The sequence below is a fragment of the Phoxinus phoxinus genome (genome assembly GCF_949152265.1).
Source record: "Phoxinus phoxinus genome assembly, chromosome: 10".
In the NCBI taxonomy this organism is placed as follows: Eukaryota; Metazoa; Chordata; class Actinopteri; order Cypriniformes; family Leuciscidae; genus Phoxinus; species Phoxinus phoxinus.
Window position 1 is genome coordinate 13,656,934 of NC_136885.1, and position 12,971 is coordinate 13,669,904.

Here is a 12,971-nt window from a genome sequence, read left to right on the forward strand (position 1 = left end):
GAGTTACCTTGGGCATTTATGCGCACACTTCAAAAATGCCACTGTTTGATATGTTAAAATATATAGATTGAAATTTCTATATGTTTAAATGGAATGGAAGATATATAATGTACGATATATAAGCATATTGGTGATGATGGGACTTGCGAATATATATGACAAACAAACCTGCAGAAACATTGATTCAGCCAATAATCTAAGTATGGGGCTGGGACTATGCTTTTGCCTGACCAAAAGGAGATGGGTGTAGTGTTCGAAAAACCTGTTTGAAAAAGTCATTATTTTTGCAGTTTCCTATTGGCACAGAAATTACACACTTCAGCTTTAATGCTGGGAAAGTTGTACACAGCAGCTCATACCTGACTGCAACAGTGAGAGGAGTTACAGAAAATGTAGTCAGGATTCATACTTTTCTAGCTGCTGACAGAAATAGATGTTTGTTAGGTTTTAAATGATAAATCAATAGATTCAGTATACTGTTAAAAAAAAAAGACAATATTTGGATCAGCGCTATTTTATCATAATACTATTATAGTATTTATTTATATTTTTAATGAACTTTTTTCCATTTTTAATTTTAGTTTAAGTTTTAGATGTTTTGTTATATGCATGTTCCATTTTTATTAGATTTAGTGTTTTAACATTTCTTTTTAGCTTCTTTTTTAAATATTTGTTTTAATATTTGTAGTATTTAAAATTAGTTATTGTATTTCAGTTAGTTACCAAGGCATCAGTTTAAGTTCCCTGTCAGTCAGTCAGTCATGTTCGACGTTATGTCAGAACTGACGAATTGGGATCCTGCCTTCAGATCGTTCCTGTGCTTTGCATTCGAGGGACGAGCATATCAGTACAAAGTCCTCCCCTTTGGGCTGTCCCTGTCGCCTCGTGTCTTCATGAAAGTCATGGAGGCAGCCGGCCCTTGTTCCTATGAGGGAACATGCCGTTCGCATTCTCAACTATCTCGACGATTAGCTCATACTCACGAGAGCAGTTGTGTGAACACAGGGACCTGGTGCTCCAGGACTTCAGCCATCTGGGGCTTCGGATCAATTGGGAAAAGAGCAAACTCTCCCCCGTCCAGAGGATCTCTTTTCTCGGTATGGAGTTGGACTTGGTCAACCTGACGGCACGTCTCACGATCGAACATGCTCTATCGTTGCTGAACTGCCTGAATTCGTTCAAGCGCAGGAAAGAGGTTCCACTGAAACGATTTCAGAGGCTCCTGGGGCATATGGCATCTGCAGCCGCAGTCACGCCACTCGGGCTGCTTCATATGAGACCGTTTCAGCACTGGCTTAACGGCAGAGTCCCAAGATGGGCATGGCAACGCAGCACGCACCCAGTGACAGTCACTCCAGCTTGTCGCCAAACTTTCAGCCCATGGTCAGACCTTGCGTTTCTACAGGCAGGGGTTCCACTAGAACAGGGGTCGGCAACTGGCGGCCCGCGGGCCAAAACTGGCCCGCCAGCAATATTTTCTGGCCCGCCGGATTATTTTGGAAGTCCGTTTTTTTTTTTTTTTTTACTATAACGGTTTACAAATAGGCCCCGTGAATGAGTGATGCGCGGGATGATCCAAAATGAGTGACGAGTGCCTGCGGTCACCCGCGGTTACGAGTCATCCAAAAATATTTTTAATGATATTCGGGTCGCGGTCGGTCGGGTCGTTTGAAATAAAGATGCCAATTAAACCATTGTAATTTATATAGTACTAGACATAATGTTCTATGAAATACATAGGTCTACACTTTATTGGCTGAATGCGCGAGGATGACGCACGAGCTCAGTCTGCAGAGATGACCGTGGGAAATCCTTATTTACCTGAATGTTGAGCGCGTTATTAACTTTTGAATAAGAGCTGACGCGGGACAAAATGCCCGATTTCCCAAAACGTTGAACTGAGCAATGCCATTGTGCCATTTTAATAGGCTACTTTTAAACGCATATAGCTCAGTAATGCGAGTTTTATGTATTTTCTGAGAGGGGGCGGGGGGGGTTTTTGTTGGGAAAATTCGGAGGAGAGACGCACACTTCGATTAGACTGGATAAACATGCAGCATCTTAATTGTTAAGAAAATGAAACGAAATAAATGAATAAATCAAGCCTTTATTACAAAACACAGCATTCAGAAAAATGCGCACCCCTAGTTCCTACGTCTATGGCCCAATATGCGGGCCAGGAAGCGGGTCGGGTACAATATTTTCTTTCTTTTGTTTGCGGTCCGAGTTGCGGGCGGGTTGAAAACGTCGGTTGGGTGCGGGTTGTTTATACATTGACCCGCGCATCACTGCCGTGTATCATTCGTTCAATCGTTTTTTTCCCCCCAAATTAAAACCAAAAATAAAAAAATGAAAAACGACTTGTTTTTGAGATTTGAGATTCTGAAAACGAGATCTAAATTTTTAAAGCAGGTGAACACTTTTAAGCTTCTACTTTTAAGTATTTTAAGCGGTTGCTGAATTGAACCTTGTGGGAGTGAGACGGAAAAAAACAGTCCCGCGCAGACCTCTTGTGTACCGAATAAATAATAATTTAAAAAAAGGAATAAAGTTCAAAAGTTGTACAGTCCATTGGTAATACAATGCTAAATCAGATATATGTACAATAACATGTCCAACAATCGATTTAAATAGTACATGGGGTTTAATTTATCGTTAATAAGATGTATCCGCTGCTTATTCTCGTGTGTTTAAATGGTCCAGTGGTAGAACATTCGTCAAGTGTGTAAAAGGGTTCTAATCTGCATTTTTATAGTTTTTTTTTTTTTTTTTCATCAAAACCGATTATGCTCATCAGTGGTTGTATATAAGTAGTAGGGACACGTTTGTGTGCATTATATTTTGTGATTTCACCGTAACGAATAGGCTTATTCCATAGCCTACAGCTGGCCCGCCATCTACTGGATAAAAAAAATATTGGCCCGCGGCCAAAGTTACTTGCCGACCCCTGCACTAGAACAAGTGTCCAGGCATGTTGTTGTCTCAACAGATGCCTCCACAACCAGCTGAGGTGGCATGTGCAACAGGCGTGCAGCCTTGGGCTCCTGGACAGGACCCCGACTGCACTGGCACATCAACTGCCTCGAGTTGCAAGCAGTAGGGCTGCTACAGGGCAAGCATGTGCTGGTCTGGATGGACAATACTGTGGCCGTTGCGTACATCAACCATCAATCAGGGTGGTCTACTCTCTTGCCGCATGTCGCAACTCGCTCGCCATCTCCTCCTCCGGAGTCAGAAGCATCTGCGGTCGCTTCCCGCCGTTCACATTCTGGGCGAGCTCAATCGTGCAGCCCACAAGCTCTCACGACAGCCCACGCTCCCGGGAGAATGGCGACTCCACGCCCAGATGGTATAGCTGATTTGGAGACAATTCGGGGTCGCACAGGTAGACCTGGTTGCCTCTCCGGAAACGTCCCACTACCAGTACTCCCTGACCGAGGGGACCCTCGGCACGGATGCGTTGGCACACAGCTGGCCTCGGGGGGCCTATGCAAGTATGCGTTTCTCCCAGTGAGCCTGCTCGCACAGAAACTATGCAAGGTCAGGGAGGACGAGGAACAGGTCTTGTTAGTTATGCCGTACTAGCACAACCGGACCTGGTTCCCAGAACTGATGCTCCTCACAATGGCGGTCTCCCTCCCTCCACCCTGAAAGTGTATGTTGCCGCTATTGGTCTATACGTGGACCCCACGCAGAGCTTCAGGACCTCAGAAAAGCTCTTTGTCTGTTATGGAAGCCAGCAGAAGGGAAAGGCTGTCTCCAAGCAGAGGTTGGCCCACTGGATAGTGGATGCCATAGTCTTAGCATATCAGGCCCAAGACCAGCCGTGCCCCCTTGGGGTCGCTAGCAGACATTTGGAGAGCTGCGGGCTTGGCGTCAGCTAACATGTTTGCAAGGTTTTACAATCTCCGTATTGAGCCTGTGTCTTCTCGTGTACTCGCCACAATCAGTCAAGTATATGGAGGACCCGCTCGGTACCGATGGGATACGGGTGCTTATCTGCTCCACAGGTGAGTTCCCCAGCCGGCGAACCCTGCATGGAGTTCCTCCAGCACTCTCAGCAGTTAGAAGGGGCAGGGGTGTCCAACGCAAGGTTTAGCACTCGTGTGTATGTCCAGAAGGTCAGCCCTTGTGCTAGACTAGGTGCCCATGTGTTGCGATTCCTCTACGGGTTATCCCACGTTTTTTTCCACGGTGCGGCTTCCCTGTCGGCGAGCATGTGTCTTTCCCTTGGCAAAGCTCGCTCAGCCTAGCTAGGCTGGATCTACCACGGAGACCTTCCATATGTAGCACTGCCCTGTTGGCCAGTCCATATGTGTAACTCTACATGTAATATCCCTGCGGGGAGGATGTGGTCTCCATAGCGTCCTTTTGCAAATCTCGCATCCCAATGTCCATTGGCTCATTTAGTTTACACTAGAAGGTGATTGGGGTCTCAGGCGAGATCCCAATTTGTCAGTTCAGTTCTGATATAACGTCTCCATTCCCTGAGGGGTTACATTAGTAACCTAGACGTTTTTCATCTAATTTGTTTCAGTTTTATTTCAATTAACAGAAACAATTTTGGATCGTTTTAGTTTTAGCTAACAATAACATCACAGATTTAATGGCTTAAAGAATGGGTTTCAAAGCACACATTTTTAAAAAAAGGATACTGTTATTGTCTCTGTGTAAACTACAAAAACACGAATTTGTGAAAAAGGTGATGATATGCGCATGACATTGCCAACTACTGACCTGGCATGAATAATACAATGTTTTGACAGCGTTGGTGCCTGTACGCAGAAAAATGCAAAGGAAAAACTTTTCCATCTTTTTTGTTGTGTAAACATACCCTCAGACGTTGTATAATTGTCTGTTGGTATCATGTGCATGATCATGTTCATAGTTAATGTGATGAACAACACCTGTGCTATGTGCTATACACTCTGCTATGGTGCCTGTGTGAACGTGAGGAAACTGACTTCATACATCCACTAAATAAAAATTGGGACCAGTTGTTTAAAAGTAATTTCCAAATAACTAGAAAAATCAATTGTTTGTAGATATCACTTGCTATTTTACTATTAGTGCAGTGACATTTAGATATGGTTAAGTGTGGCATAAGTGTCATTTACGGGCCACTTCACTTCTTTCCCACTCACTTTGATCTCTTCCTCCTGGGCTTCCAGTAAAGGTGAGTGATCTGTCGTAACCTCCTCTGTGGGGACTGTTAGATTTCCATCTACTGTTACAGGCATGCTCATGTAGCCCATCATGTCTGCCTGATAGGTCTCTGTCCCCACTGTCCCCCACAGATCCACTAACGGGGGGTGAGTACGGGAGGGCAGGCTGTGGATGGTGCTGTTGGGAGTAGCTTGTAAAGAGTGAGTGGCACTGTGTAGTCTTTGATCCAACATCTGCAAATAGAGAGGAAAACAGCTCAAGTTTCCAATGCAGTAACAGAGCACAACAGTAAAAGCCCTCTCTTTCAGCTTCCTTTGTTTTCCCAATCATTTTCTCAATAAAAAAAATAAAAAAAATCATTATGAGTTAAGCCAAGAACCAAAGCAAAGAGAAACCAAAATGACAAACTTTGATTGCAGAAAAAAAATGAAAATCATAAAAATGAAAAAAGATAAAGTATAATATTTAGAATTAATTTTATTATAAATATAACAAGGATTGATTTATGCATATCATAAAACAACAGCAATGACATAATTGAATCAGCAATTCTTAATAAAACTATTGACTTAAGACAATTTTAAAGGGGTCATGACATGAGAAACCAAATTTGCCTTGATCTTTTGGTATATAAGAGGTCTTTGTACCATTAAAACGTCCTGCAAGTTTCATAGCTTAAGACGTCCTCCCCATTATAAACGAATCATTTATTTAATCAAGCTCTAAATACAGCTCGTTCTGGATCCATGGTAAGAATTGACGGCACGGTACGAAGTGACGTACCAGCGTTTGCATATGACCGCCTCCAGCGCAAGACAACTACGCTTTAAGCGCAAGGCAACTACGCTCATTTCGTATCATTGTCGCGCCCGCGCGCCTCACAAGTGTTCAGTCGACGGACAGCGAGTGGGTCTGATTGTACAGGGAAATTACGATGCTGCAGATGTGCTGTTCCTGGCTGTGGACAAACAACATCTTTGAATCTTTGAAGATCCAGTCATCAGGGGAAAATGGATGCACTTTATTTTTTTGGGGACGTCCCAGTCCATTTTAAGGATGACTGTTTTGAGAACAAATCCCAAAATGATGCTGGCTTTGCCAGAAAACTGTTGCTCAAAGATAAGTCCGTGCCGACTATTCTGGGCTCAACAACGACGACGCAAACTGTAAGTAATGTATTTAAAACTTTAAACTACTTTTTAAATACGCTGAATCCGCAAATGTTCTGGCTGGGGGCGTTAATAATTGATGCATAGGCACTGACGTTAGCCAATCACAACAGTGGGCGTTAACACTGAACTCTTAAAGGGGAAACACCCCCAAAACAGACTGTTTGAATCAGAGGATGAGAAACAGGGTGGGAAAAGGTCATAAATCACTACATTTTAAAAGTTTTTTGTTAAAAAAAAAAACTATAGTAATACTATAATTGCACCTAAGGGAACATAATAATAAAAAAAAAAAAAAACATGTCATGACCCCTTTAAGTAAAAACAATATATTTGGAAAAAAGTTAATTGATATATTAAAGCTGCAGTCCGTCGTTTTTCCTCTTTGTCGCCATCTCAGTTAGAAATCTGCAATTGCAGTTATTCGCGGAATTATTAACTGTGCGTGGGTAGTAAATCGGCATGAAACAGCGCGGATGAACACAATGTATTGAGGCTGCCGCGTCGCTGTGGATACTGTAACGTTACTGTCATCAGCAATGTCAGAGTATACTTTTTGAAAGTGTCAACATTAGAATTTTCATCGGAAAATGTCATCTGAACAAGTAAGTAACATTCACTTTTGTTCTGACCAAATTCGGGGGGTGGGGGGAAGCATTGCAGTAGCTATATCATGCTGATTAAATCTAACGATTGCTTATATCACGTCAAAACGTGAAAAATATATTTTTTCTGTAGCCAATCTGAAGTCCGAAGTCTTTTGGGTTTTACAACTGGTGAATCTCCAGTTGTCACTGGTGATTGTCGCTTTAAACTTTCGGGATCCGCCATACCAAGTGCTAAGCTAAATCTCCACCTCCATCATCCACACACGCTAGCCGGGGACTCCTTCTCTATGTGTACAGAAGTGACGTAATGACGGAAAGACATGCTCGAAATTCCCGCGGAAATCCACCAGTAGCACTGGAATTAAAAATCATTATTACAAGCTTACCGTTTTGAATCGAGGTAAGGCAAGCAGATCGTTTTGAACACTGGCTGGTTACGTTTTTTTTCAAAAATGTCTTTTTTGATATTTTTAAACCCAAAAAAGTGCCGGACTGCAGCTTTAATATTTTATGTATTTATATTTGAGTGTGTGTTTATGTCATCATATTTAAATTGTAATTTTCTTTATCATTTTGTCCTGTTTTCCAATTAAATAATCTATATATTTTCAAAGCAAATACATTTTTTTGAGAATATTTTTTTTCATTTTAAAAGTCTACTTTTAGAATAAAATTAAACAAAATGAGTGAGGTTTATGCTCAAATTAAAAAACGATATTTGTCAATACGTTTATTTTTCTTATTCTATTTTCAAATATTTTTTCCAATTCATTCGTAAAATTGAATGGGAATGGGCATTCACTGTTGAGAACTTTTGGCATGATTTATGTTTCCATAGTAACATTTAAACATTAAGCGGATTGCAATGGCTGATGGGATTTGTAGTATTAGATTCCCCATTTGCTCCAGTGAGACCTCAATTACTGTGACGATCAATGGCTTCTGGTTAATGGCTGAATGATGGAACATGATTAAGTTTTTACTGCTCTTACTGCTGATACTAAAGCCGCTGTTGAACTGACCACTGGGACCTGTACTATTTCAACACAAACATGATGCTGGAGCCAGCAGAGCAAGAGATGTTGTTGAAGAACACGCAAATGAGCTAATTGGAATGGTAATTTTGTACCTCACCTGTTGATACTAATATAAGATCTGTTGCAGCACAGCCTTATGGGAGACTTATGTTAATGTGCCAAGAACTATTTTTGCAGAGGCATATGAAGGATACATTTTATGACTCCTCTGTTACTAATACAGGAGATGATGGTGCAGAGACTTATTAAATTCCTGCTTTCATGCCACACGCATAAGCAGTGCGTAAATGATGAAGGCTCACATTTTACTTTTCACACTGACAGTGTTTCGGCTACAAAGCTACCGTTCTGTACAAAAAAAAAAAAAGTGATTTCTGGGTTTCCACATTGAGAATTTTATGGGCAGAAATTATAAAAGGGTAATTATGTTTAAAAAAAATTCTGTAACATGAACTAACAAAGAAAAATACTTTATTAATCTTAGTTTTATTAGCTAATATATTATTAAAATCAATAGTTGTATCTTTTAATTTTTAATTAACATGAGCTAACAAGTTGTATTTTTTTATCAATTAACGTTAACAATGATAAATAAATACTGTAACAAATGTATTGCTCATTGTTAATGCATTAACTACTGTTAGCTAAAGGGACCTTATTGTAATGTGTTAAAAAATTGTAAAAAAAAACGTATCATATTGTGGAAAAAAAATTCTAAGAAATAATAAGATTGTCAAATAACGAATTATTTTCTTTTCAAGAATTTCAATAATTTTCTTTTCTTTATTATGATATCATTATTATGATATTTTGACTTTATGCCTCAGTAGAAATGATCAAAATTTTAATTCAGAAATGAAAAACATTCTGATAACAGGAATGTATTCATTCATTGAATTTGCATTTTTTTTAACCTTTTTTAAATAAATGATTAGATCCGGTCCGGACAAAAACAGTGCCATGATTTTGATCTACCAACACGTCAGCACCTGTTCATGTGGATGATGAAATAAATATGCACATCACTGACGTGTGCGGTGTGAAACAGGCCTCATGGGATTTGTAGTTTTATGACTGCCCCAGCGGAGGCTTACGGGCCGCTGTAGTTTTCTCACTCACCTGTGTCTGTTGTTGATACTGCAGGAGCTGCTGCTGCTGCTGGTATTGTTGCATCTGGTGCAGGTGCTGGAACTGATGTAACTGGTTCTGATACTGCTGCTGCTGGGACAGGAAGTGAGCTGCTGTACTTGGGTCATATCCACCCTCAGTCCCGACTGCCATGACATATGAACCAGTGGCAGGAGAGGCCACACCAGACTGTTCATTACTAATTGGCTCCCAAGCATCAGAAGAAGAAAGGCAGTAAAGACCCTGGGAGACGTAGCTGTGGGGCCAAACCTCTGCAGAAGAATGATGGTGCACTATCTGGTCTGTAAGAGCAGATAAAAGAGAGAGAGAGAGAGAGAAAATTGGTTGGGTGACATTCTGTATATTTTTCTCTCTGATTTAAATCTTAGATAATTTGTCACAGAGCCTGTGTTGATCTGAGTTGGCGTCTGGTGATTATTATACGGGTACTTATAAATAAATAAATAAATAAATAAATAAATGGACATGAAATATTGATCCGAGTTGGAATTATTTTATTATGTTAGAAGAACGAGAACCCAGAGTGACATGAGAGAAATGAGACTACAGCACAGCTACAGTATGAAGGAAATGAGTTCCCTGGGTTTAGTGGTCAGAATGTCACGACTGACCAATCAGAATCAAGTATTCCAGAGAGCCGCCATCAATATTATTGATGAGTGTCTTACAAATAGATTAGTTATTATGAACCTCTTCAAATGAAAATAATATATTCTTCAGTAATAGAAGTACACCAAAAAAGTAAAATCAATTATTCTGTTTTAAGTTTCATGATTTGGCTGCTTTAAGATTCACTTTAATATTATAGTCAAAACTCTTACAGTCCTAACTTTAATGATGCTTTGATTGGACACAATGAGCAGATGTTAATTTATTTGAGCCCACATCCATACAAAGATTTGAAATTTCCATTATTTTTTCTTTGAATCAAATTCTAAGACTTGTCAGCCTCATCTGAATGCAGCAGCAAAATGATATCTGATTATAAAACAATGTTGAATAATAATAACTGCACATTCTGCACATTTCTGTCGTTGAAATCTCTGGCTTTAGCATACATACCCCATGGCCATCATTGTGAAATTAAAATGAGTGTTCACTGACTTCACCCCACTGGCAGTGGAGAAATGAGGTTCTTTATTTACTGAGGAAATGGCTTTTGTAATGTAGCATAGCAACACTCACTCGTACACAGACTGCCCACTGAGTGTATTCTTCTCTTGCCCTTTTTCTCTCTATAGAGCTTCTATGGCAACATCCTAACTGGAATGGAACCTCTCAAACGACTGATTTGTGCTCAACAGCAACCAACTTCACTCACAAATGATTTCACTACAGGTGACATAAGAGGAATGATGCAATACTATAAACTATTACTAACTAACTACAGTACATGAATAAAAATAGCACACATTTTGGGTGAAATGACTATTACATTTAAAACTCTTATTGCTACTTTAATATAATATAATATAGTTGTAATGTGTATGTTGTGTTTTGGTTTTGTTTTCACTCTGTTCCCTGTTCTGCTTTGCATGAGTCATGTTCCCTCATTAGTTTTCCTGGTTGTTAATTAATCCCGCACCGGTTTCTGTTCTAGTTAATTATCTCTCTGTGTACTTGAGCCCTTAGTTTCATCAGTTCTTGATTCGGTTCGTTTACGTTTATGTTTAAATGTGGTGAGACTTGTTTATATCTCACGTGGATTTTAATGTTAGCAATACTCCATAAAGACAAATGAAAAGTATCCCAGTTAACTGTGCCTACATATTCTTCATTTGAAGCCATTGCCCTAAAAATCAATGTGGCAATCTTAAGCTATTCTCACCACTATTTACCACCCCCCAAAGACCAGCGGCACTTTTTTAACTGAACTCTCTGAGTTTTTGACCCTCATATGTTCTATGTCTTCCAATATAATTATGCTCAGTGATTTTAACATTCATATTGATTATGTCAGTAATACAAGCATAAGTGAATTCCAACTTAAAGACTGTCATTTGGCATGCAGGTCTCTCAGATCTTCACTCAATTTCTTTCGCCTTACTACGTATACCGTTTAACCACCAAGGGAGCTAGAACTTTAAGTTCTGCTGCCCCTCGTTTATGGAATTCTCTCCCCCTTTAAATAAAATGCATTATTATTATTAGATATGTTTCATATGTTCAAGTGAAAGTCAACTGGATTTACACAAGCCGTTTGTTCAAAACCCCTGGGGCTGCGAAATAGTTACAGTTTTGTTACACCTCTGCCTTAGCATATGACATAATTATCACATTATCTGTCAGTAACATGCAGATGGCTTTCATTGTTCTGAGCTCTCATGTGAGTCTGTAAGGCTGTACTCAAACTGTTCAGTGGATTAGTTCTTGTTCTCTTGAGAGTCACGGGTCCCTGACCTTTAGTTATTCATTTATTCAAAACCCAATGTGCACTGCATTCCCAATAAGCTGCAATATAGTAATCCCACCCTCACTCTAGGGGGCTTTCAATGGAAAGTTTTCTTCTTGGAGAAACCTTTTAGCATAGGCCTAAATAAAAGAAAACAAAGGAAAAGGCCTAATTTTTCAGACGTTGAGGAATTAGTCAGGGATTTCAAACCACGGGTACAGTTGTTGAAAGAAAGTGTTTGATTGCAGTTGAGGACAGCAAGTTGCCTGAATAATTACAGCACTCATCAGGGCTCACAATGTGACACGGACGTTTTGTTACTGAATTGATTTCATTCCTAAGTTTCCAGCCTAAAGCACAGTAGGAAGAGGTACGATTATTCTCTGAGCTTGCAGTGCATGCTGGGAAGTGTAGTCAGTACCTCGGCTGGTGATGCTTTCCTGGTTGGCCTCGCTCAGGTGGGCCACGCTCCCCTGATTGGATCCCACGCTTGTGCTCTCCCCATCCATAGAGCTCCAGGCCATCAGCGTCGCCTCAGAGATCGCAAACTGCTGAAGCACACCTGACAGGATTCAAAATTCACGGATTCAATATTGTGTATTGATACTTGTTGTCTGTGTCTTGCAGATGCGAATGATGCTATACTGCTATTCAGCTGCTGATTGTACAGGGTATTTTTGGCTCATTATAATATTACTGTTTTTTGACTAATATTAATTTGACCCTTAACCCCTAAACCCTCCTGTATTAAAGCCATTATTTAGTCATTTATCTCCCGGTTTCACGGACAAGGCTTTAGTCTAGTCCCAGACTAAAATGCATGTTTGAGCTGTTTCAACTGAAAGCAACTTGCACTGACATGTGACACAACTTAAAATATGTCATTGTTTTGTCTCAAGATGCACACCAGCAACATTTTTTTCTTAGGCACGTTTATAAAAGCTAGTTAAATGTCCTAACTTAATTCAGGCCTAATCCTGGCTTAATCTAAACCCTGTCTGTGAAACCAGGCGAATATAGATTAAAATATACACTATGATTAAAATGTACATTGTTCAAAAGTTTGGGGTCATTTTTTAATTTTATTAAGAAAATTTGTACTTTTAAAAGTAATGACTTTTACAACTGACAGTAATAAATTTTACATTGTTACATAAAAATTATATTTCAAATAAATGCTGTTCTTTTGAACTTTCCATTCAAGAATCCTGAGGGAAAAGGGTTTCCACAAATATTAAGAAGCGTATGAAGTGTTCCCTTTCGTCCAGGGAACTCCGACGTACGTCGGGTTCCCCTGACGAATTGGGATCACGCTAGGGAGCCTATTACCTTCGAGAAACTAACAAAAAGCCAATGAACATTGGCATGCAACATTTGCATTCCGCGGACCCGCCCGTCAGCGCGGGTATAAAAGCCGGAAGTAAACATTGCATCATCGCCTTTCGCTTCG

At 40.1% G+C, this 12,971-nt stretch overlaps 1 protein-coding gene across 7 annotated transcripts in view; it reads right to left on the minus strand.

The window, feature by feature from the left end:
• fam131bb (family with sequence similarity 131 member Bb) overlaps positions 1-12,971 on the minus strand; it is a 68,627-nt gene that overhangs the window by 7,271 nt on the left and 48,385 nt on the right. For all 7 annotated transcript variants that reach the window (XM_079626431.1, XM_079626432.1, XM_079626435.1 and 4 more), the window contains 3 exons: positions 11,943-12,083; positions 9,100-9,410; positions 5,145-5,399 (listed from right to left, as the gene is read on the minus strand). In XM_079626431.1, coding sequence (XP_079482557.1) covers positions 5,145-5,399; positions 9,100-9,410; positions 11,943-12,083 — 707 coding nt within the window. The remainder of the gene's footprint in view (positions 1-5,144; positions 5,400-9,099; positions 9,411-11,942; positions 12,084-12,971) is intronic.